Source organism: Notothenia rossii (assembly GCF_949606895.1).
Source record: "Notothenia rossii genome assembly, chromosome: 10".
In the NCBI taxonomy this organism is placed as follows: Eukaryota; Metazoa; Chordata; class Actinopteri; order Perciformes; family Nototheniidae; genus Notothenia; species Notothenia rossii.
The window spans coordinates 42,515,919-42,543,563 of record NC_136908.1 but is presented as its reverse complement, the minus strand read 5'-3'; the positions used below and the strand labels follow the sequence as shown (position 1 = coordinate 42,543,563).

At 40.1% G+C, this 27,645-nt stretch overlaps 1 protein-coding gene across 1 annotated transcript in view; it reads right to left on the bottom strand.

Moving 5' to 3' along the window:
- Positions 1-18,556, bottom strand: part of rerg (RAS-like, estrogen-regulated, growth inhibitor) — a 74,204-nt gene extending 55,648 nt beyond the window's left edge. The window contains exons 1-2 of the mRNA XM_079656030.1: positions 16,919-18,556; positions 9,334-9,459 (exon numbers count right to left, since the gene is read on the bottom strand). Of these exons, the coding sequence (XP_079512156.1) occupies positions 9,334-9,394 (61 nt within the window). The 5' untranslated portion in view covers positions 9,395-9,459; positions 16,919-18,556. The remainder of the gene's footprint in view (positions 1-9,333; positions 9,460-16,918) is intronic.
- Between the last annotated feature and the right edge of the window lie 9,089 nt (positions 18,557-27,645).

Sequence of the window (27,645 nt, the reverse complement as noted above, 5' to 3'; positions counted from 1 at the left end):
CTTGCCTAATAAAGATTGCATGTGACACATACAATTGATTTGTTGATGGGAATTAATGTGAATAAATTAACTCTAGGTTAATGGTACTCTTGCTATCACTACTCACCGACACTATGAACCTTGTCCCTCATGCTAGCCCTGACAACACTGGTAAGCACACCTTCATCTAGGCTGCACTGTAACGTGTCCTGACTTGTAGTGGTTATATCCTCTATCTACACTCTTCTTGTCATCTTTGTAAAACGATATCAGACTGGTAATTGACACAGCCATGACTTCTAGTTAAATTCAGTGTGGCTAAAATGAAAAGCTTTGTTAAAATATGCAAGCATACAAAAGTCAAAGTCAGCTTTATTGTCAAAAATTCTACATGTGATATACATCCAGAAATATCGAAATATCGTTTCCACAGTTTGACATGTATACATAAAACAAAACAAAAAGGGCCTAGATAAACGTGGACTCATTAAACAAAACAAAAAGGGCCTAGATAACCGGGGTATACAGTTTAAAATGTTAATATATTTAAAGTGTTCAAAGTGCAGTTTCAGTGCAAGTCAGTTGAAACGATCTTAAGTTGGCGTGACGTTGAAGTCGTGCGACCCTGCTGCTGTACTGGCTTGTAGTTCGTTTATAGCATAACGTTAGCATTTCGCTTTTGGCGACTAGATTTATGATTCAAAAATTATAAAAGTAGGGTTGACATGTGGAGATTATCCGGCTGAAAAAAACGTGATCCCTCTCTTAAATGTGTGTCAACCACAGACCTTATTTCGAGCTATTTTCCAAAATCCTATGGAGAATTTGCATTGGTTTTTGACGAAGGAACCGGAAGAAGTGTACTTCCGGGTTTTAGGACGCGTCACTGCGATTCTCTATTAAGCGCTGATGAAGTCAGGATAGAAAAATGAAGTAGTGAGTGTTTTACTTCAATCTCCGTCCTCCTCACTCTACAGCTGTTGTGGTGAGTGGTGACATTCATTCATACGAAGTGAGAGAGCAAGAATCCTCCTGTTGATACTTGGAATTTGAAGAATGGAGAAAAAAGGTGTGTCTTCTCAAATGCCTTTTAACCAAAGTGTCTAACAACACATGCGATAAACTTGCTTTAAAGAGCAACTTCCAGGTTAAAGACACCTGTGAATAAATGTGTAGGAAAATGATGAATACACTAGATTTTCAAAAATATATACAGAAATATACACGACAGTGACATCTGGCGTCGTTTTTGTAAGACATTTTCAATTCCGCATAAAAAAGCCTCGGCACGTGACCTCCCGCGTGTGACGTAACATGGGGGAAACAAGGGGGAGAGCGGCCGGTGTAACGTAATAATAAACATGGATCCCGATGCTAGTTTCGACACAGAAGAAGTTGAACATGAATATTCGAATGCATATGACTGACCACAACCTTATAATTATGAGCCTGCTTGGCGTCCAAGAGACCAGGAGCAGCCAAGGATTAGAAGAAATAACGGCCATCGGAGAGAAATTGAGCTGTGGTGTGAGGAGAACCAGTGGAGAACTGGGCAGCTATCTTGGTGAGTGACCGGCGTTAGCTACAGAATGTTAGCTAACGTCACATCACAACATTGTGAAGTTAGCTATCATATATCAGGCTATAACTAACGTAGCATTGATATTATAGTAACGTTAGTGGCAGGACTGTTGATACTGATCCATAACAGAAAATAATGCACAAGTATCAGCCGTATCTCACGTTACCTAATGCAACTCCACACTACGGTGCTGTGTACCGGAGGGGAGACGCGAGATACGGCTGATACTTGACGATCTGGCGGAGAAAGGTTGTGGAGCCTCCGTTGATATGCCGTTGTAAATGGCTAGATGGAAAGCAGGTGTGTAGTCGGGGAGGGTGCACAGCTGATTGCAGCAGGTGAGTGGAGGTTGAGCCGGGAGCCAGGAGTGACAGCCACCACGCCCACACAAACAACACAGACAGGGGGAAACAAACAAACACAAAGGAGATGGCTGGAGCAGTACAGCCACCACAGCGTTACCTAATGCAACTCCACACTACGTCTTACGGTGCCGTGTACCGGAGGGGAGAGAGAGAGAGCAGCGAAGGGGGGGGAGAGTGAAGTAATACGGTTTCCTGATAAAGCTGTGGAGAGTATGTGCTGCAGGGAGGTGGATGCACAACGCACCCAGGAACGAACGCTAGCTCCGGTCCTTTTTACTGTGGACTCGATGTCCTGACAGGCTGGTATTTGTGCAACCTGCACAAACACAATACTGCACCATGATTACAAATGGTGAAATACAATGTAAAACTACCGAAAAATACCAGCTCACTAAAACACAACCGCAACTACTAACTATACCCGCGGTCAGAGAGCGGAGATGTTTACCCTTTGTTATGTAATATGACGCGTTTGACGTATGACCTTAAAAAAAAGCCGTTTTTAAGAGCAGAGCTCAAAATTGCTCCTTTCCCTCTGAATTCCTGCCCTTATGTCTCGTAAAACATATCAAATCCTACATTCACTTTTTTTAATTGTAATTTTCAAGCAAGTCTAAGCATAAATGTAGAAAAAAAAAACCCTGCAAGATGCTCTTTAAATGCTGTCCTGATATCAATAGTTAGTTCCTTCCAACGTTTTGGAGCCAGGATAGCAAACAGTTTTGTTTTTAGAACAGTACTACCTGGGTCACAATGGAGAATAATCGCCCCTTTTTTTCCTTTTATTAACCTTTTAGTTATAAATAAATGATAAGTGCATGGACCGTTGTGGCTAAATGGTCGTCTACCAATCAAAGGGTCAGTGGTAGTAACATTTTAAAGTGTGCATGGTATACTTAACCTTTACATTCGTCTGGTAGATATGTGTATGGTATTACACTGAATATATGTCTGTATTTTAAAAGCAACATACATGAAAAGTAAAAATGATTGCAAAGCAAGCTTTAAAAGAAATGTTGTGTTTGGTGTTACCTCACACATCGCAGACAATTCAGCCAGAAAGCCTTTGGACTAAAACTAATTTTCAGAATGATAAATGTCCTGTTCCATTCTGACTGCCGGGATAAAGCTGTGACTCATCAACAAAACTAAATGCAAATAAGGAGCGCGAGGTAAAGGGAGAGCGATGTGTTTCCCTGCAGCCGAGGATTAGACAGAGGAGACACGACTGGAATATCTCACGTGACGAATGAAAAACATCCAACGGTTGGCTTTCATATGGAAGGAATATGATCCTCCCTGTATTTTCCTCCACTATGAAAACAAAGTTTAATTACAGCTAGAAAAGTTTTTGGGGCGAGTATTCTGTAATAAGTGGAACGTTAAGTAATAGACAACAATATGTGACTCAACAGTAAAAGAAATACACACACTAGAGCACACTATTCAGTTTGTAAATTGGTGTGCTCTCAGTGTTTTTGCAGCACATTTTATTCATTGGATGAACGTCAGATAGCGACTCACATTGTACGTTTGAAAAGAAATGATAGGTAGATAAAGTAGATTGATGGTCTTAATTGCTATAAGACATGCTAAATTGCTGAGTGGAGCTAAGAGAGTAGGCTATTTAATTTTCATCTCTAGGTTTGTTTCCATGAGCAACACCTTTCACAATGTATTTTGGTCCATTGCTCAAATAAATATTAAAGGAAGGCTCCAGTCATTAGATAGTTAATAAAAACTTTAGTATTTAGTGAAACATTATGTTTGAACCATACCATGAAGAAATCAGCGACATTCCCCGGTAAATAATGATTTTATAGCTCTTTTTTATCAAAACCTTTATATTCCGTCAGGCAGCTGCCATTTTGGCCATTTTCAGTAGTCACATGATCCGAAAAACTAGGTTGTGACGTCATCTATGCGTTCACTTTGTAAACACGACAGCTCATTCGACGAAAACATGGCGGAGTATTTGAGTTCGGACTCGTCAGCCGAGGAAGAGGTTTTGAGCAATGTGGAGAGATTGGATGGGGGAATTCAGCCATACAGGTTCGAGCCAAGTGGCCAGAACCGTCAGGAATCCAGGGACAGTGACGATGAGGATGAACAGCACGGTGATCTTGCTGGAGACGATCCCTTTACTCGCGCAATTGATTTCGGGGGGCGAGTAGGGAGACCTGTACATGAATGGTGTACTTGCGATCGGTGTGTAGCCATGGACAACCCTCTTATGAACATATGTTGTCATGAGCTTGAAGAGCTTGAAAATAAACTGTTCACAGACGACTTGGATTGCATATGTTTACACAGGGAATTCGACACTGTGGTGTTAAAAAAAGCTGTATTGAGAACAGCACTGGTTGCCATGAAGGATGTGAAACGCACCTCTTTGGTTGAACCAATAAATGAAAGGTGGGTAAATTTGATGGGTACAGCCCTTTCTTCTTAGCATTATATACTTTACAATTATTATTATTATTATTAATGGACATATCAACTAAAGACATTTTATTTGGTTAGGAAGTTCTGGATTAAAGATTGAATTGACTTTATCAAAAGTTTTATAATGACGTTTACATTCTAGGAGGAAATTATTTTCATGCTCAATCTCATGGCAATGTTTGCACAACCTGTCATTTACAGGAGTATTTGTGTATCGACCATATTCAATAAGAAGTTTATGGTTGTTAATTCTAAAGCGTGTCAAATGGATTCTGTCTACAATTGCATGGCAAGGACATGAAGGACAATGACAGATAATTTTCAAAACCAAAACTTTACTAAGTATAGCCATGATAAAAGAAGTCAAAAAGCATATCTACAGAATGCACTCTTTATAGAACAATGTAGGCTAGGAGTCCTAAAACAGGGCTGCCAACATTTGAGTTCAGCTTGGAGTGAGATTTGTTTTTGGTGAACCGAGAAAATAAACGTTCATGTGTACAGTGTTACAAATGTATTGAACATGTACAGGGTTTCCCATTAATGTACCCGGCGCTACAGTGGAATACGCACATACACAGTGTACCCGCAACTCTTACAATCAAGTGCTATTTTATAAGTGGGGGGGGGTCCTCATCTCCTCTAGGGGGGTCCGGGGGCATGCTCCCCCGGGAAGATTTTTTTTTAAATATTGAAGTTAAATGCATCAACCTGGTGCACTTTGAGAGCAAAATGAATTTATGGTAAACAGAATTTATTTTTCTTTATTGATATTTTACAAATCACTCACCTTTTAAACTGTATTCTTGTTTCACTGTCATATAGTATTTCATAACTGTTTTTCATTTATTCTCATAAATGGTGACCAAAACGTATGAGACCCACTGAGATAACTAGACTAAAGTATCTAAACAGAGTCCCTTACCTCACTGAGCTGTAGTTATCTCTCAGTCTAACAGGACAGAGCTCTCCCTCTCATTGTTTTAGAAACAGCTTTTAATATCCGTTAAGCTAACCAGATGCTAACAACAACAATGCAAATAGTGAGTTTGGTAGAAATATACTGTATAATAGTAAAGTCATTTAAGATGATGACATATTTATTGAAGATTTTACATTATAAATATTCCCCAAAATTATTCAAAAGCATATTCTTCCAAACTCCTTGCTGTAGTATGACCACCAGGAGACTATTAATGTGTGTGGTGAGTTTGGTAGTAATAAGCTGTATAATAGTGATTGAATATTATTGTTAATTCTCTTTTTTCGGTGTTGCACTTTGCAGACGGTCCCTGAGCAGAGCACTCGTTTCTTCTCCGGCTGCGGATAGAGACCAATGTAACGTGTCCAGCTCGGAGGACGGCGCGTATTGGACGTTTTTTTTATCAAAATGTGATTGTAGTTCGTTGTCAACCTTACCACGGTACTTAGGAAACGTCATTTGTGTCTGAATAACGTTTTCATGAGTTATTGATCCGTGAAATCAGAATCTTCCAATATCGTTCCAACTTTACTGAACTAAGCCAGAAGACCGTCTCATTTCGTAGACCGCTCGGTTTGCTGTTCCTTCACTTTATTTTTATATTTATATACATTTGTTTTGGACGAAAACTTAGCGTGAGGAAAGGCAAGTGTGGCGTGAGTGCGTGAGATATGGGTTAATTGCGTGACTCTCAAGCTCAATGCGTGAGTGTTGGCAGCCCTGCCTAACATAATAATGGTACAATGTAGTTGAATACATTCCATAGTAGTTAATCAATCAAATAAAGAAAGCATTCCGGAGCACACGTGTACGTGCACACGGAGCATTCCGTGGATTGTTCCTATCCGAATTGTTTCTCGATACAATGAGGCATATTTCAATAGAATTGTGAGAGTAACTAGAGTAAACAACATGAACAAAGCACATACGTCAATTTGTCCTCTACACCAAACGCATAGTTCACGTCACTTCCGGTAAAATAAGTCATGTGACTCGTCAAGATGGCGCCGCCCACAGGGTTGATGTTATTTCGGTAATTAATCAGCTTAAAATCACTGATAACGTCATCGGATTAAAAAAAAAAAAAAAGACTGGCAGAGACTGGTCTGTTTTATCGGATGATAATTATTTAAAAATGTGTGTCATGAGGATTCCCTCCCTTTAAGTGGTGCACCTTTACATTTCAACAACATTCTGTTCTGCTTGTCATGGCAACACAGCTCTTTCTATTTACATTTAATCAAAACTAACCTGCAATTCGACATAAGGAAAGAGTGGCTTCGAGCTCCAGCATGCAGAGTAAATCACCTGCTGCCATGTTTTCCCTCATATATTAAATTACATTATTACATGACATGTCACTTGTTAGACGCTTTTATCCAAAGCAACTTACATACTCAATACTGTGGGCAATCGCCACAGGAGCAATGTCAGCATGTCTCAGGGACACAACGACATGCTGACTGCAGTGGGACGCAAATTTGCTATTCTCTGATTCGAAGATCGGCACATTAACCTACTGCGCCACACGCCTCCCTATATATATATATATATATGCATCAATATTAGTGACAAATATAAATATTACAGACATGATCATAGAGCATAGAAAATATACTCCTTAAAATCTCACAAGGGATTACCTTTAGTACCGGGATCCACTCACTGTGTGTGTGTGTTTAAAAATATAACATCCTACTGTGAGTTTTACAAATAAATAATTAAGTAAATATATATTATTCATATTTATTACACAGCTTAGTTGAATACTCAATTCTTATTGGTCAATTTGGACATTCCAGAGATATGATTGATGATTTTCGCTAACAGGCAGCTGCTAAGGACGATGCTCTGATCAGTCAGCATGTTGTTAAAAAGTGGATAACAAGTGTCTAACAATTGACATGAAAACGCAAACAGAAACAACATTCCTGTACCAAACCACTTAAGCTTGAAAAACTCAACTGGTCAGTTTAACCCCAGATGGCTCCATTTAGCCTTCGACTCGGATCAATGTACCCCTTGGTTAGTGTCCTTTGTGATAGACACATTATTATCAACGGTTGTTGATGTCATTTGAATCTTCTTAAATGTTCATTGCTTAGAGGACAACATAAGTAAAATGTGTTCATCTTACCCCCCTCTCCCATATTGTGCATGCAGTGGGAGAATACGGATTGAATCCCAATGCCCATTTAAGAGAAGGCTGATTCATTAGCATGTGTGGGCTTCCACTGAAAGGCTATGTTTAGCTGAGAGCTGTTCATTTGTTGAAGGGCTTACCAGGGAGACATGTAGCGTCAGATGAGAACAATAACTACCATCCTGCTGCGTGTCTCTTATTGTGCATTATAAAGAGCATGACTCAACTGTCCTCTTCCAAGCCCCGGGAACTCCTGGGATCTGAAATATCTTTTATGAATAACAGCCTGAATTTCTTTTTTTCAAAACGTGAACTTTTACTGAAACTGCAAACGGGTTTCCTGGCCCTGATATAGTGACGTTCTTATGTGAATGCTCTGATTAACGAATGTGTTCAGTGATTCATCCTTAGCCCTTTTAAATCGGACTTTATAAAAATAATGTATCCTCTTAGTCCCTTCATCCTGGCCTAAAGCATATATGCCTATGTCTCTCTCATTGCAGAATGTCCCCCCCCCCTTCCCACTGATTTGATGCCTTGTTTATATGATTTGCACTGTCAATGGTCCATGTGAAAGGGGACTTGGTATTAAAAACAATTTGACAGCAAGCATGAGTTTGTGCTGAACATGTTCTTGCAAGTTCCCAAATGTGATTATGATCACTACAGTGAAGAAACAGAGGTATACAGTAAAGCCAAAATACATCGCTAAGCGGTTGATCAATCAAAACGGAGCCGGCCTGCTAACCAATCAGAGCAGACTGGGCTCTGGTTTCAGACAGAGGGTGAAAAGAGGTGCTGCAGCACAGGCAGTATGAGAAGAATAAAGAGCTTTGTGAACATTAAAGCATGGAGACATTTCCCAGTAGAGACACTAAATATAAATATGGACAGAAAATGAGCAGAATATGTCCTCTTTAAATGATGATCACAAGGTACGCAGCCACTGAGCAGAAGTCCCAGTAATAACGTTGGGATATGGAAAGATTGAAGCCATGGAAGCGGATCAGGGCAGGTTTGACAGGGCTAATAGCAGACTATAGTTCAGGAAGAAAGTTGCAGATGGGAGCTTTAATGTCCCAGTTTCCTGTACTGGGTTAAACACACTTTCAGCCTCACATGTCTTACAACCACACTCCTTTCAGCTGAAGGTTGTGAACTCTGCAGTCATTATGTTACAGTACAGTACTTGAGTTAACCTCCTCAGGTATTTTAATGACCTTCTTTGACATGGAAGAGCTTTTTAAGCATGAGTTCCAACCGCTGATGGTTACGCAGAAGCAATCCGTCTTCATTTGATTTGCTGGCGCTCGGGAAACATATGTTCTGTGTAATTGTGTCAGCTACTGGAGAAAATATAGCAGGCTCCAGCTGAGCTAACGCAGCTCACAGAGGAACACTGAAATGATAATGACACAACTGACTTATCTGTGGGAGTGAAGGTATTTGAGCCAGACCAAAAACAACCTCCTACTGTAGTGCTGACTACACAAACAGACTGAGCAGGAGGAGGAATTATGGCGTGTGTAAAAACACTGACAGGATGTTGGAGGGAAACATTAGAAAGAAGAGGTCATGCTGAGGCCCACAGGGACAACATAAAATGAGCAGAAACAACAAAACGCACCCATAAACCTGCAGACACTTCAGCCGTGTTTAAGGCTTTTAAATGTTTCCTGGAAACTGATTCAAGGAGATTCCAGGCATCAAAGTAAAGAGAAAAATCCATCCTCTAGTTCTGGGAAATTTAAATAACCAGAAGATCAGAAAGTGAGGGCCAATGGTTTATTATGATCTACGCACACTTTACAATTTGAATACTTTATCATCACTTTACCTGACTTGCCCACCCCGGCTCTGCCAAAGACGGCCAGCTTCACCTCCGGACTTTTGGCCATGACAGCAGCTGGAGAGAGTTCAGCCAATCAGAGAGCTCCAAGGTCAGCCATTCATCTCACAGGGTCTGAGGAAACATGTAGGACACGTTTATATGTACTGTATATGTTGTGCATTTGTGTTTTTGATGCTAAGGCTTGATTGTTTAACTGTCATATTATTTAGAATGCTGCGTTTGTTACTGGCTCACAGTCTGTATATCCGTACAGAGTAAAGCTGGCTTCCGTAATCCAAGTTTGTTTTACCAAATACTTTTTACAGGAAGAATAATTGTCTATAGTCACATGCTAGCAACTGACTTTGTTTTGTCATACTGTTATCTTAAATCTGGATATTAGATATAATTAAATATTTTCAGCCCTATATCAACATGACTTATAGTTCTGCATATATTTTTGTGACCTAACTGGTCCATAAATCCATGTTTAGGCTTCTTAATACATGCACAGTAACGTGGAACAGATGAACCTTCGTCTGTGGAGAGGAAAGCAGTCTGGTGTGTGAAAACCACTAAAAAATGATCCACTTTTATTACTTTGAGTTTATAGTGCAGACCATTTGTGGAGTTGTTGACGTTCTAACTGTAGTTTTTCATGCATGTGTGTGAGAGATGTAACACAAAGATAAAGACAGCTCGGAAAGAGAGAGGGGGGGGGGGGCATATGATAACACATTGCTGAAGTTATTCATAAGTCAAAACAAGCAAGCACGGTGTGTTTACTGAGAAAACAACCGACTGTGAAGTTATCTCACTCGGTAATTGTTTCTAAACTTCTGCATCAACCACGTTCTGTTTTTCTTTGGCTTGTTCTTCCAATTTTGAACCAAAGACAAGCAGACAGCAACCAAAATCTAATTGAAATCTAAATCTCAATGACTCCAGAGGAATCCTTGGATATACTGGTTTAAGACTGGTGCATGTTCAATTAGCAGCAATGTTGACTATGATAGTACAACAACAAACACAAGGCGTATTCTGTTTTATTGCATTCTTTTCAGTAGTGCCAGCAGTCAGAAGGAAGTGTGTTTGTAACTTGAGGGTGAGGGATTTAAAACCCTGCTTCTTCTTTAAAACTGTGGAAGAAAACCGCAGGAGCTACAGCCTACTGTGCTGCAGACTCACAACAGAAAATCTAAAAAAAGTAGAGACACATGTCACCTACCCTGTCAGCCAGACCCATAATGCAGCTGAAACAGAGTGAAATGCTCAAGTCAAAGACAAAACACACTTGGTTGTGTGGTGCTTACTTTCTTAGAGTTAAATGTAAAGATTGATAACACCCTCATTTCTGTACTGTAGATATGACGCAATCGACAGCATCAGGTTAGCTTAGCTTAGCATCAGAGAATGGAAACAGTGGGAAACAGTTTGTTTACCATCTCTTGTAAATGTTATCATCCTGCTTGTTGAATCACATTTGTTGCAGTGTTGGGCAGATTTCCTTGTGTCACTATTTTCCATGACTTTTCCTTTAATGGATAGTTCTGATAGTTTGAAGTTAGGTTGTATGAAGTACAGTAGGTTCAAAATGAAAAATGAGTTTACTAAATGTTTTGATATTTGATCAGAGCTCATAGAAGCTATTTGTTTTTCCTAACTTGGTTGTTCAAATCACCATCTCCCTCAAACAACCCCACTTCAAACAATCCAAACTGTTGCTCTAAAATCTACATCAGCCTTGGCTTGGACCACACCAGACAACACTTAATAAGATAAGATGAATGGTGACCATTTGCAACAGAAACCCCCCTGTAGTTTTTGACAATGCTTCGGATGGGATGTTAGATCACATCAGATTTGAGTTTCACATCAAAGAGCAGGTGAACGGACAAGTTGGTGCCATCATCGTTGGACGAAAACAGGGTGTCAACTCCTCAGATGAAAGTTAAAAAGGGATGCCTTCTGGTTTTGGTTGAGAGAACTCTTTGAAGGAGTTGGAGTTAAAAGCCGACTTGGATGGAATATATAAATATGACATTTACATTCTAATGTGTTTTGGCAAGATACGGATTGGTTCTGCCAGAAAGCTAGGAGTCAAGATTTCACTTGGCTCAAACTGTCAGATCCTTCACAGCATTCAATGTTTTTTATTTAATGTATTACATATTAATAGGTTTCTCTTAACCCTGTCAAAATACTACACATGTAGTATTTTGTATAATTTGATGTGATCTAGGCGCCTAGAAGAATATTAAGCTTTCCAAAGCTAACAGTCACCCAAAATTGTTAATTGTATTGCGTTCCCAAAATTATAAAAGTCTTCACAGTTTTGGGAATAAATCTGTATGCAGCCTGCTTCAGTGTCAGCCATGTTAGACATCTATAATCAGTGGCTGTCAGGAAAATCTCTTCATTCACTCGTGTGTTAGTCTGCGTAGATTGAAATGTGATGTAGCAATAAAACTGAACACAGACATGCAGTACTCCCTGTGTGTGTGTGTGTGTGTGTGTGTGTGTGTGTGTGTGTGTGTGTGTGTGTGTGTGTGTGTGTGTGTGTGTGTGTGTGTGTGTGTGTGTGTGTGTGTGTGTGTGTGTGTGTGTGTGAGAGACATGCAAAGTTCCAGGATAGTGCTTTCTCATCAGCTGCAGTACACACACACTGAGAGTTTAAGCCGCCCTTTCCCTTTCATAACAACGCACACATGCCCCTTACTGTATATGGTGTGGCTGTGTGCCGCTTGGTGTGACTCTGGTAGAGGTCGATCATCCGTCAGTGTCTCGCTCTCAGCAAGCCAGCGTCTTTAGATATGTTATTTGTTTGTTTGTTATTTGTATTTGCACAGTCAGAAAGTTAAGCTAATGTGGAGGTGCTTTATACCAAGTGATTGGTAAGATACTGGACCCCAGATTGCTCCCCAAGGCACAGCCATTGATGTGTGGGTGTGTGTGAATAAGTATTTGATGACATGATGACATGTTTCTATGAAGGTATTGGCATGTTATATAAAAGCCCTTTGAGTGGTTGGAAGAATAGAAAGGCTCTGTATCAATGCAAGGTCATTCACGGTGTTGCTAGGCAGGATTAGTTATCTTCTGACAGTGCCAGGATAATCTCTATAAACAGATATTAAAATGTTTATGTAGTACCTGTAGGCAGACAGGACAGGATTACGGTACGAGAGGCTTTTCATCTTCCATTTACATTCTACCATTTATGAGAAGATCAATCACATTTGAAGGGGCTTTGATTGCGTGCAAATAATGAATGGCTGTGTAGCGCAAAATGCAATCTTGTCTTTTGACAATATATCTGCTAATTATTTACTTTTGAAAAAATCTTGTCTCCCAACTATTAACTTTGTTCTAGCATCTGCCTTTGCCATCGGACTGTGAACTATGATCAGAGCAATGTAGAGGAAGTCTGCTACACTCGAACCCAAAAGAATATTGACTTTTGTCCCCAGAGGCTGAATCATCACACCAAAAGCCAACTGGTTCCAAAACTGGAGCGACACGTCATAATGCTAAAATAAGATACCCAGCTGCTAGTTGTTGCTTTGTATTTAACATACAGAACATGAGTCACATGTATCTTATTTTCTAACACATGATCAAAAAAAGTGTCAATTTGCAGCTCTAAAACGGTAGTAACCAATGGCAGCTTCATATTGAGGAAAAATTACCAGATCAACCCAAGATCTATTTTCAGACAACAAAGAAGCAAGTTAGGCATGAATCTAGTTTCATATTAAATCTAAAATGATTTCCATGCAGTGTTTTTGCGAGATTTCCAAAAGGGTAAACCACAACATCAAAGCAACAGGGTGTTGACTCGCCCTATAGAAAACAAACAAGTGGGAGGGAATGTCTAAAGCATTTGGCATATGAATGTGAAATGATGCAATATGCTTGTATACATATCATGTAAACAGAGTATGAAAGAAATAGAAGCAACCCACATGAACAGCTTTACAGCTCTCTTCTATAACAACAGGCTTATATCACATATTATTGTAAATACACACACACACACACACACACACACACACACACACACACACACACACACACACACACACACACACACACACACACACACACACACACACACACACACACACACACACACACACACACACACACACACACACACACACACACACACACACACACACACACACACACACACACACACACACACTCTCTCTCTTCCACAGAGCAGCTGGGAAACACCAGCAGGAGACTCTTTCTCTCTCTCTCTCTCTCTCTCTCTCCCCAATTCAATTCAAAAGCTTTATTAGCATGACCATATTTACATACAGTATTGCCAAAGCTATGTATAGTTGTAACATCTATACAAATACACACAAATAAACAGTTATAAACAAACTGCTAAGAACATGTTTTTTTTTGTTTTTTTTACAAGGAATACAGATTAATTTCATTCATATAATACATGAATACAAAATAGAATATGATATATATACTTAAGATGTGATACCTGGTGTATCTGCTCATTCCGGTTCCCTCAGACTGTGGCAGGCAGAGACAAACTGCCCTGCCACAATGCAGCTCTCTTTATATTCCCCGAGAAGTATTTTTTGTTTTTTGTTTTTATTTTTAAATAATTGAGGATGCTTATGATTGAGTTTTGGGAAGAATTGTTTCCGTACAGGTTCAAAAGTTGGGCATTGTGTGAGGAAGTGCTGCTCTGTCTCCACAGCAGTTCCTCCACACTGTTGGCATGATCGCTCCTCTTTTGGCAGCCATGTTTTCTTGCACCTGCCTGTTTCTATGGCCAGGCTGTGAGCACTCAGTCTGTACTTTGTGAACAACTTCCTGTGTTTAACATCAGTCACTGTGGTCAGGTAGGCTGCCAAAGTGTACTGTCTTTTTAGGGCCAGATAGCATTGCATTTTACTTTGTGTTTGGGATTTAGTGTTACAATAAGTGAGGTAGTTTTGTGTGTGTTTTGTTATAATCTGGTTGACTCTAATAGATGTGGGCTCAGCCTGGTCCTGATCACAGTTTGAACCGGTTTGTGAACAGTGTCAGGACCAGCTGAGAGAGGGGACTCTTGTTCATCTCTTGATGCTGCAGGGCTTTGTGGTGGTAGGAGTCGGGGTCACTTTCTTTTAGATGTAGCCAATATTTAATTGATCGTTTCTGGATTTGTATTAATAATGGAAATGTGCCTAATTCCGCTCTGCAGGCTTTGTTAGTTGTTCTCCTGTGAACCTGGAGGATGCGTTCGCTCTCTCTCTCTCTCCTCTCTCTCTCTCCCTCTTTCTCTCTCTCTCCCCTCTTTCTCTCTCCCCCTCTCTCTCTCCCCCTCTCTCTCTCTCCTCTCTCTCTCCTCTCTCTCCCCTCTCTTTCCTCTCTCTCTCCCCTCTCTCTCTCTTCGCTCTCTCTTCTCTCTCTCTCTCTCCCCCTCTCTCTCCTCTCTCTCCTCTCTCTCTCTCCCCTCTCTTTCTCTGCTCGACACAGTGATGCATCATTATTACAGTTGTCTCTGTATCAGACTACTGCACACAACCAGTCAGTGTGCTCTACAAAACAATGTATGTACTACAGTATACGTACACAAGTAATAACAGTGACAGAATCAAAACAAATACTAAAAAAATACAATGAACACAAATTAGAAATAATTATTAAATTATTATATTCAGCTTTTTGTGCTTTTCCCTTGCCTCTAGTGTTCTGTAATGCAAATGGTCTGCCAAGGATACAATCCCTGTGTTCCCTTCAGAGAGAGTTGAAGGGAATTGTGTTACATCTGGTACAAACATTAACTTGGACTCCAGGATGAACTGATTAGAAATTGGAGGTCAAAGGTCACTGTGTCCTCACAAAGTGCCCAATAAGTCATGTGCTAATTTTGACAATTACAAATACATGTCTAATAGGATAAAAGGGTGATTTTGGAGGAACATGGATGTTAAGTGCAGCTTCACTGATGGTGGAGGCATACAACATGAGGCAGTAATGGTAGCTTTCTGGACCTTTGCTCTACAAGGATCCCATCCAAACTGTCAAACTGGGCACATGTATGTTTTTTTGCCAGCTGGGTTTTGTGTCGATTTCCCCCTGAGAAATGAATCTGGGTGGTTGTGCTGTGGTTGGGAAGATTACAGACCTCTGAGCTCCAAACCATGGGAGGAGACCTGCTGCACAGAGGCTATAGAAAGCCTGCAAACCACATTCCTGTAATCTGAATACATGAACACTGCTTCCCCAGGCAAACAGGGGGACAGTGTTTTCATCTGAGGGACAGGGCTCTGTCAGTGGACCCTCACCCTGACCTTGGACCAGTTTGGCCTTGTTTCATCACAAGTACTTCTTTCTGAGTAGATTTAAGTCTTTCTCTTGCTGTCGGAGAAAAGAAAACTAACTATATTCAGTCAGTTAAGTCCTTTCCTTACACACAAATACCAGAAAAAGTTACAGGAAAATGTTTTTAATTTAAAGAAGAAGTGCTTACTCATACCAAAGTGCTGCATAGTGCTAGCATCCAAAACTTGAAGGGGTCTCTAAATTATTCAAAGTAAAATGCTTTATTATCCAGAAAGGCCCCTTCCACATCGACAACTGTACACTTTATATAATTGTATTACCATTATTATAATTAGCTTTACCAATGTTCAAATAGCATCATCTTTTTAAGAAAATCCTATATATACTTAGTTTTCAAAGTAACTAGCATTAAGTAAGTACCTGAGTAAATGTATTGCATTACTGTAGCATCCCCTTTATTGGGAAAAATGTAGACACTCTGTATCTTGATATCTGCATGGCAGCTTTGAGGAGCTGTAAGTGTAAATTATGTTTTCCTATCTCGCCTCATTTCTGCTGGCAGCCCCCCGGACCCCGGCCTGCAGGAGTGGATGTGGGCTATTATGCAACACTGAGAGCTGCTCATGAATGACAATTACAGAGGCTACTCGAACTCAAGCAGCAAAGTAAGACGAACTGCAATTTCATGAACAATGAAACAGAGAACAACTTTTAAACAGCAGCTCCTCTCCGAAGGACAGGATGACTGCAGACATATGCAACATATTTCCCACAACAACTTTTTACTTTGCACAATTGTGTTGTAAATATGATCCAATGTCTATATGTTCTCTGTAGTATATTGATAAATGTGTCTGTTGCCTAGTGAAATTGTATGAAATTAAGAGTATTCAAATGTTATGAGTATTCTCTTTAAATTGTGTATTATTTAGATACTCTAGTGATATATGTCCTTTCTATCGTGAATTTGAATATATTTGCCGTTAATGTTGTAACTCATGTCCAATGCTTGAAAACACTGCTGCTTTGACAAAAATAATTTCCCAAATTGGGATGAATAAAGTATCTATATTTCAACATAAATCATACTTATGCCTATATCTAAATTCACGGGACACCAAAACATGACCCGTGTCCGTCAGATATCAGAAATATGGATTTAACTCATGAGAGGAAATACGGGTACTAAAAGGCGTTATTGTGTGTCTAATAAAGCTCCGCCTGAGCACAGGTGGATCCTCCACATCTCTGGGCAGCAGCGGTCCCTGAGACCCGGCAGAAGACTCACCTCAGCCCGCTGAGCAGAGCAGCCTCCCGGTGAGACGCTGCTCAGGAAGAGAAGGATGCAGAGGAGAAGATAGAAAAAGTTGTCAAGTCCGATGATTAAAACCGATGCGTCTGACCTGTCGAGGTACAGCACACCACTGTATGGAAGGGGGTAGAAGGTCTCCAGCTGGGGAGGCAGAGGTATGGATGTCTGACAGTTCCGAGCTGCAGCTCTCCGCGGGATGAATTAATCAGAAACGGATGGTCAAAGGGAATACTACGGAGTGGAGCTGCTCGAGTCCCGGTCTTGTGCCGTAGGTTGAAGGCTGGCCGTAGATTGAAGCCCTGTTCGCGGGGACGCGCAAAGGTGACGTAATCTCGTTTATTGCGCGTTCGCCTAGTTTTCTAAGCGGAAAAACGGAAGACACTATTTACTTTCTCTCTTTTGAATGATATCTTTCCCCTAGGATTAAACAGCAAACGGCTGAATAAATAATGTGCATACAATTGCGTAGAGGGTTGTTTTAAGGACACTTCTCAGATCTGTCACAATCTTCGTATTGGAACACACTTCCGTTTTTAAGTGTAGTCCCACTCTGTTATGTTCCTCCTTCCTACAGAACAGACAATTAAAGGATAAGATGTCATTTGTCAGTATAGTCCTATTTCTTAAAACCTTCTCTGTTGTTTAAGTGTCTGATACTTGAAAACCACGAATAGAAAGCAATTATATGACAGTAATGATATAACATGATAATGTCAGACACTGTTGTTACAGGCTTGGCCTGTCACTTTAAGAGTAGCAGCCGCAAGGGGTTGTGGGTTTGGGAGTCTGTGGGTGTGTAAAATGTGATGGCCAAGGCGAAGTGCAGAGGTATGAAGAGAGAGACGAAAGTATAGATAAAGTGGTCAGAAAAGGAAAAATAACTAGTCTGTATGTATTAGGGGTGGGTATCGTTTTAAATGTATCGATTCCGATTCCGGTTCTGCTTATCGATTCCGGTTCTTATCGGTTCCCCGTTTAAATTCCAAAATTGTAAAAGAAAGAGGTCAAACGTTTGGATAATGAAAGCAATTCTAGAACCCTTGAAGGCAAGAGAGACTGAAAAGAGTCAAGCGAAGCTTATAAAAGTTAACAGCATTTAATTACACAAAATATGCGGTGGTGTACAAAATGAAATGTGCGAGTGGAGGCGCTCTCCACATCCGACCGGTCAGTTCAGGTCAGGGGGTCGAAGAGCTCAATTCTTGGCTTGCTCTTCCTGTTGTCATCTGAGGTCTTCTCCTATTGGCCGGCGTTGTCGGGGGGCGGGTCCAATGCAATTCCTGCATTTTTCTGTAGCTAAATTGCATCATTCTGGCATCTGTGGTTATTTAAACATTCCCTGCTACACATTATTCAGCGTCAATAAATGAGTGCTAATCCCAGTGTGCTCAGTGTACAACATCACATGTCATTTCACCTTGGTTCAAGGTTTGAAATCGTATGATTCCGCCAGATGCTAAATGCTAACCGGAAGTGACGAATTTTCAGAATAAAAGTGTTAAGCTAATAGTGAGAACTTCCGGTTTTTCAGAATAAAACTGATTTAAATCAAATAGTGTATTTAATTCAAATTACGCCATATCAACATTGATTTTAATTTCTAACAATAACAAAAATATCTTTATTCTTTGAAGCTTTAACTGATATTTTTACAAATAAAAACTATACATGCAATACAAATGTATTGCACAATAGCTGTGCTTTATTTGAACTGAGCTATGCCTGTGGCAAGCTATTAGCAGGCATTACACTGTACCAGCGCCATATAGATAGAAGAGTTACGACAACGGAAGTCCAAAAACGGTTATCGTCACGTGGTTCATGTAGACGACGATCGTTCCCCGGAAGTTCATGGCGGGCAATGTGAATGCGTTGATAACAGGAGATAGAACTACGATTTTTGGTAATTATTAGTGAATAAAGGTTTTCATTTGCAATATTTATACAACAAATCGATATGTGTATGTATTTACATCAATATGTTTTAAGAAAATAAAATAGAATTTGCTAATATTAAGTGATAATATTAGGATTAGTGTGAACTAGTTTACATGTTAGGCTAACATTGCCTTAACATAGCCTGTTCCTGTTTATTTATAGCTTTAAATTCTTTAAAACCAATATTATCTTCTTAAACTTGTATGGTAGTCAGGAGCATCACTTTCTAATGTTTATTGATATATTTAGAGGGAGGGGATCTAAAGGAATGCTTCAAAATTCAGATTAGATTCATTTCTACCATTTTCTTAAATTCATGGTAGTTTCAGTAATCCCTTGGTAATTGAGGACACAAGTTATCTAAATGACTAATGTCATCTTTATGGCTTTCAGAAAGGACAGGAGACCGACAGGTGACTATCAAAGGACAAGCAGCAGCAGCAGCAGCAGCATGATGATGATGTTAAATGTGTTGTTTTAGGAACATCCATTGCAAATACATGGAATTCAATAAACATTGAATAGCATATCATGCAGTTTGTCTGTACCTTTTCCTCCGTGTTGTCCTGGTTTGCTGTGCTGCCTCCTAGTCGCTACCATGGTTTGCTGTGCTGCCTGGGGATGCTCAAATTGCTCCGAGAAAGGAGTACGAATGTACGGCTTCCCCACTGACACAGAGCGGAGAAAAAAATGGGTGGCTCAAGTCAGCAGGAGCAATTTCGATCAACAGCAAAAAAATATATGAGGTAATTATATACAAACACTGCATTTGCAATTTTTCACAAAACGCCACTGGGAAAGCTTAATGTTTTGTTTAATACAAAAAAACAGGGAAAGGCTTGAAAAACACTGAGAGTTGAGACTCAGGGTGCAGGGTGAGGGTCTCAGTTCAGGTATTAAGGCTCCATTGAATCCCCCTCTGGTTCTTGTGCTGAAAGAGGGAGTAACAGACAGGAGAAAGGGTTATACACACCTATATAGCACACCTATTGGATGGGAAATTGCCTTGGGGAGATAAGGTGTGATCCACAGCTGCAATCATTTCCATTAGTCGTTGCAATGGAAATATTTGGACTACACATTGCTCTTCCACCTGCCAGCACCCAGCTAACATCACTGCCCCTCCACCCGTAACATCACTGCCCCTCCACCCGTAACATCACTGCCCCTCCACCTGCCAACATCACTGCCCTCCACCTGCCAGCACCCAGCCAGAGGAGCGCAAACAACAAAAAGAAGCAAGGTGTCCCGTCATGTACCTGGAAGTTTGGGTTGGCAAAATGGAGTAAGAGAGGGACTTGAAAAACCTTGATGGCTCTCTACTCATGTTGTTACAGTTGTCTTGGTTGCAGCTCTCAAGTTCTTTTTTGTTGCCATTTCCACATCTTTAGAAAATATGAAATAAAAATTGAAGTGAAATCAACCTCTTCTCTGGAGAACAAACTTTGATTTCTCTGTCTTTTGAGTTTGCAGTCTTGCAGTTTTGCTCCTCCACCTGTAACATCACTGCCCCTCCACCTGCCATACAGTAGGTTACTAACAAGATTACTTATATAATACAGTGATAGAATACATGTTTAGTATGCTTACTTATATAAAACAGTAGTATTAAACTTACCTTGTGTTTTCACTCTCACTTAAGTCCCTCTCCCTTTGCCATCAATCCAAAATCAGCTGAGCTGCAACATTATACAGACAGGTAATAATCAACATAATCACAAGGACACAATATGGCTCTGCTAAAAACACTCACTCTTACACGCACCAAAGTTATATTTATCTAATATTTAACTCCCTCCACCCCCGCATACAATCCCGTTTAGAAGCCCATCTTCTCTAATTCAACAACGTTGGACGAAATGACATTAAGAGAACGGAATTTTCAATTAAAAGGCTGTTCAACGTGTGTTGCTAACTTGATCCGGTAGCTTAATCTGTTATCTGTAAACGTTCCCCAAATCTACTAATTTAGGGATAATCCACTGACATCCTTTAATACACATGTTCATTTGAATCAGATGTACTGATAATATCCGCAATATAAATCTTTAAACTTCTTCTTACCTTGGCGCTAACTTCCGGGGAACGATTGAGAGGCTCCACGATCTGCCATTGCTGTAAAACAGTGGTCCATTGGAGTGAACGGAGATGACGTAACTCTCAGTCTATATGGCGCTGCACTGTGCCTTGTCTTTTTCTTTTTTAGTGTAGTGGAGCCTCACTTTAGAGCGTTTACCGCTATCCATCATTGGTGTTGTTATGATCTCTTTAAGATCGCGGAAAAGTGACCCAAAAGCAGACTACAAAAGAGTAAAGGTCTATAAACAAAAGCGAGCTTTATTAAACAAAAGCTGATCAACAAAAACATGGCAAGGATATACATGAGTAACACGAGGAAGACAACATACCAAACACGATCGTGCCCAACATGAAGGGAGACAGGAGAAACAAACAATGAACCTACGAGAAAACACAGGAAAAGACAAGACTAAATACAGAGAGGGGTAATCACGGGACAAGAAACACCTGGGCAGGGGAGGTAGAAACACAAGGGCAACAGGCAGTGGCGGCACCAGGGTATGGCTGGGGTAGGCTACAGCCATACCAAGAAATGGCTTAGCCCCACCTTAGCCCCACCATGAACAATGATGTTAAAGTAAGCTAAATAAAGCCCGCCAACTCGCGCGGAGTAAATTGCACAGACAGCAGTTAGTAAGATTGATTTCAGTAGCCACTTGTCTGGAAATACCGAAGACTAGAAACTGTTTTGAAAACTTTTTTCACGTAGTGATCGTCTTCTCAATAAAACATATTTGATAACGTCTTCTGGCCAATCAGAATCACGATAACGGCGTGGTGTTGTTGCAGGAAGTCGCGACGGGGAATACTTTTGCTGTAGTACATCGCTCCAGGTCGCCCTTTTTATTTAATACAAGACAAATGTGCCTTTTTATTTCATACAGTTCAATTTGGATTGAGACAGGGAAATAATCGAAACCTCACGCGTGGCGTTTCACTGTCAAGGGGAGCGATATAGCGTGTATGTAATTACATTGCAAATACTGACTTGAGCCCCACCTTTCAGTTTTACTCCTTTTACTGTTAATGTTGTTCATGAACCATTATCTAAGTTAGATCCTAAGAAACTGGCTGGCCCGGACAACGTAGATCCTTTCTTTTTAAAGATAGCTGCAGATTTTATTGCTCCACCTCTCACTACTCTTTTTAACATCTTCATGGGCAGAAATGCAAGCTTATGTCTTGCCTTTGCTAAAAGGAGGGGAGGCAACTATTTTAAATAACTATAGGCCAATCTCTAAATTGTCAGTTCTGGTGAAGGTGCTCGAACGCCTAGTGAGTGAACAAGTAAAGGAGTTTTTATGTAAAAATTATATCCTGACTAAACATCAGTCAGGTTTCAGAAAGAAACACAGCACCATCACTGCGACAATGAAAGTGGTGAATGACATTACGAGTATCTTAGACAATAAGCAGAGTTGTGCAGCTCTATTTATTGACTTTTCCAAAGCGTTTGACACCGTTGATAATCGCATTTTGAAGCACAGGCTACTCAGTATTTTCATATCCAGCCATGCAGTGGGGTGGTTTGTGAACTACCTCTCTGAAAGGTCCCAATGTGTTCACTTTGATGGGCTGTCTCCTGAGTGGTTGTCCATTGCTAATGGTGTTCCCCAAGTTACTGTTTTAGGTCCACTTTTATTCTCTATATATATCAACAGTTTAGGTGAAAATGTCGATGAAGCTACTTTACATTTTTATACGGATGATACCGTGATTTACTGTGCAGGTTCCTCCATTAAGGAGGTTGTTGTTAAATTGCAGACTGTTTTTAACCTTATTCAGACTCAGCTCTCTGAACTAAAGCTTCTTTTAAATGTTGAAAAAAGGTAATGCTCTTTTCAAAATCTAAAAAAACACCAGAGCCTGTTTTGGATAGTGTAACTGTGCAAGGAATAATACTTGAAGTGGTCACCTGTTACAAATACCTAGGTATCTGGCTTGATGATTGTCTCTCTTTTAAACTTCAGGTCAATAACCTGCTTAAAAAGCTAAGGGTTAGACTAGGTTTCTTTTTCAGAAACAAGTCCTGTTTCTCTTTTGAAGCCAGGAAAAGGCTAGTCACTGTGACCTTTTTACCTGTGCTGGACTATGGTGATTTGTTGTATATTCACCTGCCCATTGCCTGAAGAAGTTAGATGCCACCTATCACAGTGCACTGAGATTTGTCACAAATTGTAAAGCACTTATTCATCACTGAACACTGTATACCAAGGCAGGTTTGCCATCACTTACTGTAAAGAGGCTCAGTCATTGGTACACGTTTATTTATAAAGCCATGTTGGGTAAACTCCCGTATTACATCTGTTCACTGATAAACCAGAGAGTTGCAAGCAGCTATTGTCTGAGATTGCATGATGTGGTGTTGTTACATGTGAGTAGTAATAAGGATGCAGCATCAATCACATTAGTATGCATACAAAGTGAGAGATGGGCCAGCCCCCAATTATGCTAATGACCTACGTCCCGCCTCCCTTTGTTCGAGGTGGATGTCACACCTAGGTGTGATATCACTTTTATGAAGAGGGTATTCATATTAATTTAAAAAGATCTTATTTAGGTTTTTAATATGAATGGTGATAACTAAGGATGTTCTCTTTAGTTGTAGGGCTTGTGAACTAGTGTGTGATTACTGTATTAACTATAAGAAAGTCTCTTTGAAGAGGGTAATACTAATTTAAAATATCCTATTGCCCCCATGATCTTGTCTTTTTTATTGTTTAAGTACTTCACACAACTATAAGGAAGCCCAATATGAAGTTATGTGAGGTTGTATTGGGGTAATATTATAATTTGCTGCATGCAAAAAAGAGAAGTTTAAAAAAAAACGTTTTTCTGCCATATTCAGACAAAGTATGCAGATCCAGTGTGGTTGATCAGAACAAAGAAAAGCTGTAAACACTTAAAATACATAGAATCAACAGTGTGAGGGTAAATTAAAATATTAATTTACAAACATACAAGGCTTGTGTCTACTGAAGATCAATGCAAGGGCAGAGTTTCACTCAAAAGAAGCATCGTTAATCACCTGGACAAAGGACTCTTTAAAGCAGAGATACTATATGCAGACACATACCTGAATATCAGCAGGAGAGGACATTATAAGGTTAAAATAAGACATATATGTGGTGGAATTAGTTTAAAACAGTCACCTTACACTTTTAGTTGTCCTCTCTAAATTAGATTTAAGGTTTTTAAAAGGATTAGTGTTAATTAAGGGCTATTGTTATTTTGGTTTATAAGGGGATAGGAGTTCAACTTTAAAAATGCACAGGATCATTCTAAGAAGAGTGAGAGTGCTAAAGAGCCAGCACCATACTTCCTCTATGCATATTCCTGTATCCGATCTTGAAAAACTCTGGTAAGTACTTTTTATTTTTATTTTATAATATCATGTAATTATTTAATGCTGCTTGGTGTGTGTTAAACAACCTCTGTGCATCTGTTGTATTTATTTTGTAACTGCACTATGGCTTGTAATGATTTAGAAGCTTTGGGAAAAGTACCCCTCTATGTACAAATAATGTGGTGTAGATTTTTAATCAAATCTTTGTTTGTGTGTGTCTCAGTTCAGGAAAGCCTGAACCAAATACGAATAGGAATATTAGAGAGGATTAACTCTTTTGGTGGAACCCCATATGATTAATTCCCTGTCGAAAGTGAGTTTATATGTATTTCAGTGATCCTCTCACACACCATCCCTCAGAGAGCCAGACAGACTCGTCCCCCTGTAACACCCCCCTTCAACAGGTCTGATGCTAACCCCCAACACAACTAAGGAACTCGTTTTATTTTAATGGCCTAGGCAGATTTTGGCTTTTTTCTCTTGCCAAGATACTTTTAGACAAACTTTGAATTATGCAAAAAGTTAAAACTAGAAATGAAGTACATTATCTGATTGGATTTTTTCATAAAGACTGTTTCTCTAAAAGATAAGTTTGTGATTTTAACACTTTTTTACTGACACTCGGCAGATTTGTGTGTAATTATCTCACAAAGGAACTGTAAGATACACTTTTTATGTATTTTAAACCTTAAACATTTTTGAAACCAAGATACTTTTGTGATACACTTTTATGTAGGAACATTGTACAACTGGTAGAATGTCAACCACTTTGTAACATTTTATTTTCTTAAAGACTGTGACTCTAAAAGGCAAGTTTGTGATTTCAACACTTATTTACTGACACTAGGCAGATTTTGGCTTTTTTCTCTTTTCTTGTGTTACTAAGATACTTTTAGACACACTTTGATGTATGCAACACTTAACAACTGGTAGAATATGAAGTACTTTGTAAGGAATTCGGTTTCTTTTGAATGGCCTAGGCAGATTTTGGCTTTTTTCTCTTGCCAAGATACTTTTAGTCTAGCAGGAAGGGCCATCAGATTTCGAGATACCCCTACCCGAGGTAGAACAAATGACAACAATGTTTTTTCTTATCTTAAGGGTCTCCCATTAATGAAATTGATTGTTGTCAAATTTTATTTTGGGGGAAAAAATGTCTTTTGGGTTGTTCTTTAGAACTACCCCAATCCCTGAAAAAGAGCCAAATTAGACCAGGCCGAATGTGGGAAAGGTGACTAAAAAGCCCATAACTTGAGAATGACCTCTCTTATCATCTTTAGATTTGCTGAGGTATGAACCAGGTGGCTGTCCTACATCACCAAATAGTCAGACAATTATTTAACAAAAAAAATACTGAATTATAGTCCTGTAAACTTAGCTTTAGTTTAGACGGAAATTGTACTTTTGATGAGAGGAACATAGGACTCAATCACTTTTCTCTCATTTATCAGAAAAACAGAAATCCCTAAAAAATATAACATTACTGAATTGTCTAGGTTGCTATTGAACACTAACCAGTAGTTGTATGGAAATATCTGGTACAGTTCTATTGCGAATGAAATGTCTTTAGACATAGGCCTACCTCTTCTCTGATACAGTCAAATTCCGAATGGGGGATAAGTGGCATAATAGCCTATAAGTTAAGAATGCTTACTGTGATGGTCATTATATTTGGAGAGGGAAATACTAGGTGGCTGAACTACATAACCAAATAGTCAGAATAAGAGTAAGCCAATACAATCAAGTGTATTAGTTCTAAATGGCAAGCCTCTAAAACATAGGTGTAAATAGTACAGGTTTTATTGAAACTGGAACCTTAATTCAAAGTACAGTGTACAATTAATCAAATAATTCTGTGAGAGTATATAGATACGAGAATATAATGTTAAATGTCAAGTTCCTCACAAACGTTAGGGGACACATTTTGACATTCTGCAAAGCAGGTGCAGAACTCCGTACAGGGAAGGCCAACAGAGAGGCACTGGCACTTTCCACTCTCTCCACATTTTGCAATCTTTGCAAACAAGCGAGTAATGTCTCTCACTTCTGTAGGTGCTGGGGGTTTTGTAAATAGCACTGGTTGAATGGCCCCATCTCTGACAATCCACCCCTTGCCAACAGGACTCCATAACAAGGGTTTGGGTTCGGGCTGTGACACCATATCGCTGTCTGAAACATTGCTCTTTACATGTTGTTGAAATGCATCCTCTGTTGGCGGCAGATTTTCCGAGGCTGCATCTGTTGTTGATGCAATAATGAACCTCAGTTCATCCAAGTTAGTGCACATCAGTCCAATTTCCTTTTTCTTTTTTCCATATAGCAGAAGTGCAAATTATCTTGCAACTGGCAAAGACTCTTCCAAGCTGGCAGAGAGTCCAAAATGGGCCAGATATTTGAGCTTGCTGAGATGGGTCTTGAGTTTGGTGAATGCTGTTGTCTTTTCTATTCTGTACAAACTACTTGTTGTGCCACAGCCAGTGAGTGCATGACATACTGGTAGACAGTTAGACATGTAGTTGTCGCCCAGCTTCAGGACCATCTCCAACTAAACGGCCTCTTTGAGAAATTCCAGTCCTGTTTCCGTTCCGCCCACTGCACTGAAACAGCTCTGGTCAGGGTCACAAACGACCTGCTGATGGCGGCTGAACCTGGTTCTCCATCTCTCCTCATCCTCCTGGATCTGACTGCAGCATTCGACACTGTCGGCCATAACATCCTCCTTCAGCGCCTCCAATACACCATCGGACTCTCTGACTACGCCCTGAGCTGGTTCCAGTCCTACCTGTCTGGAACAGAGTACGTCTCCTTGCGAGGTGCGAGGTCCCAGACACACCCTTTCACCCGTGGTGTCCCTCAAGGGTCGGTCCTCGGGCCCACTCTATTCACCCTGTACACTCTGCCCCTTGGCCGTGTCATCAGCCAGCATGGAATACCATTCCGTTGCTACGCTGATGACACGCAGCTATATATAAAGACAGACCCTATCCCACATGCATCCTCACTGTCACCATCATCACCGTTCCCATCAACATCCTTTAACACCTGCATTGAGGAGATAAAGGCTTGGATGCAACAAAACTTCCTGCAGCTAAATAGCTCCAAAACAGAGGCTATTTTAGTTGGTACACCAAACCAGGTCCAGTCATCCCCCATAACCCACATGACCTTTTTTGGCCAAAACATACCCCTCTCTGCATCAGTTACCAACCTGGGTGTAAGATTTGACTGACATCTGACCTTTGACATCCACATGAAACACCTGGGCAATACCTCCTACTACCATCTCAGGAACATTGCAGAACTCCTGTCAGATGCTGAACAACTGGTCCATGCCTTCGTT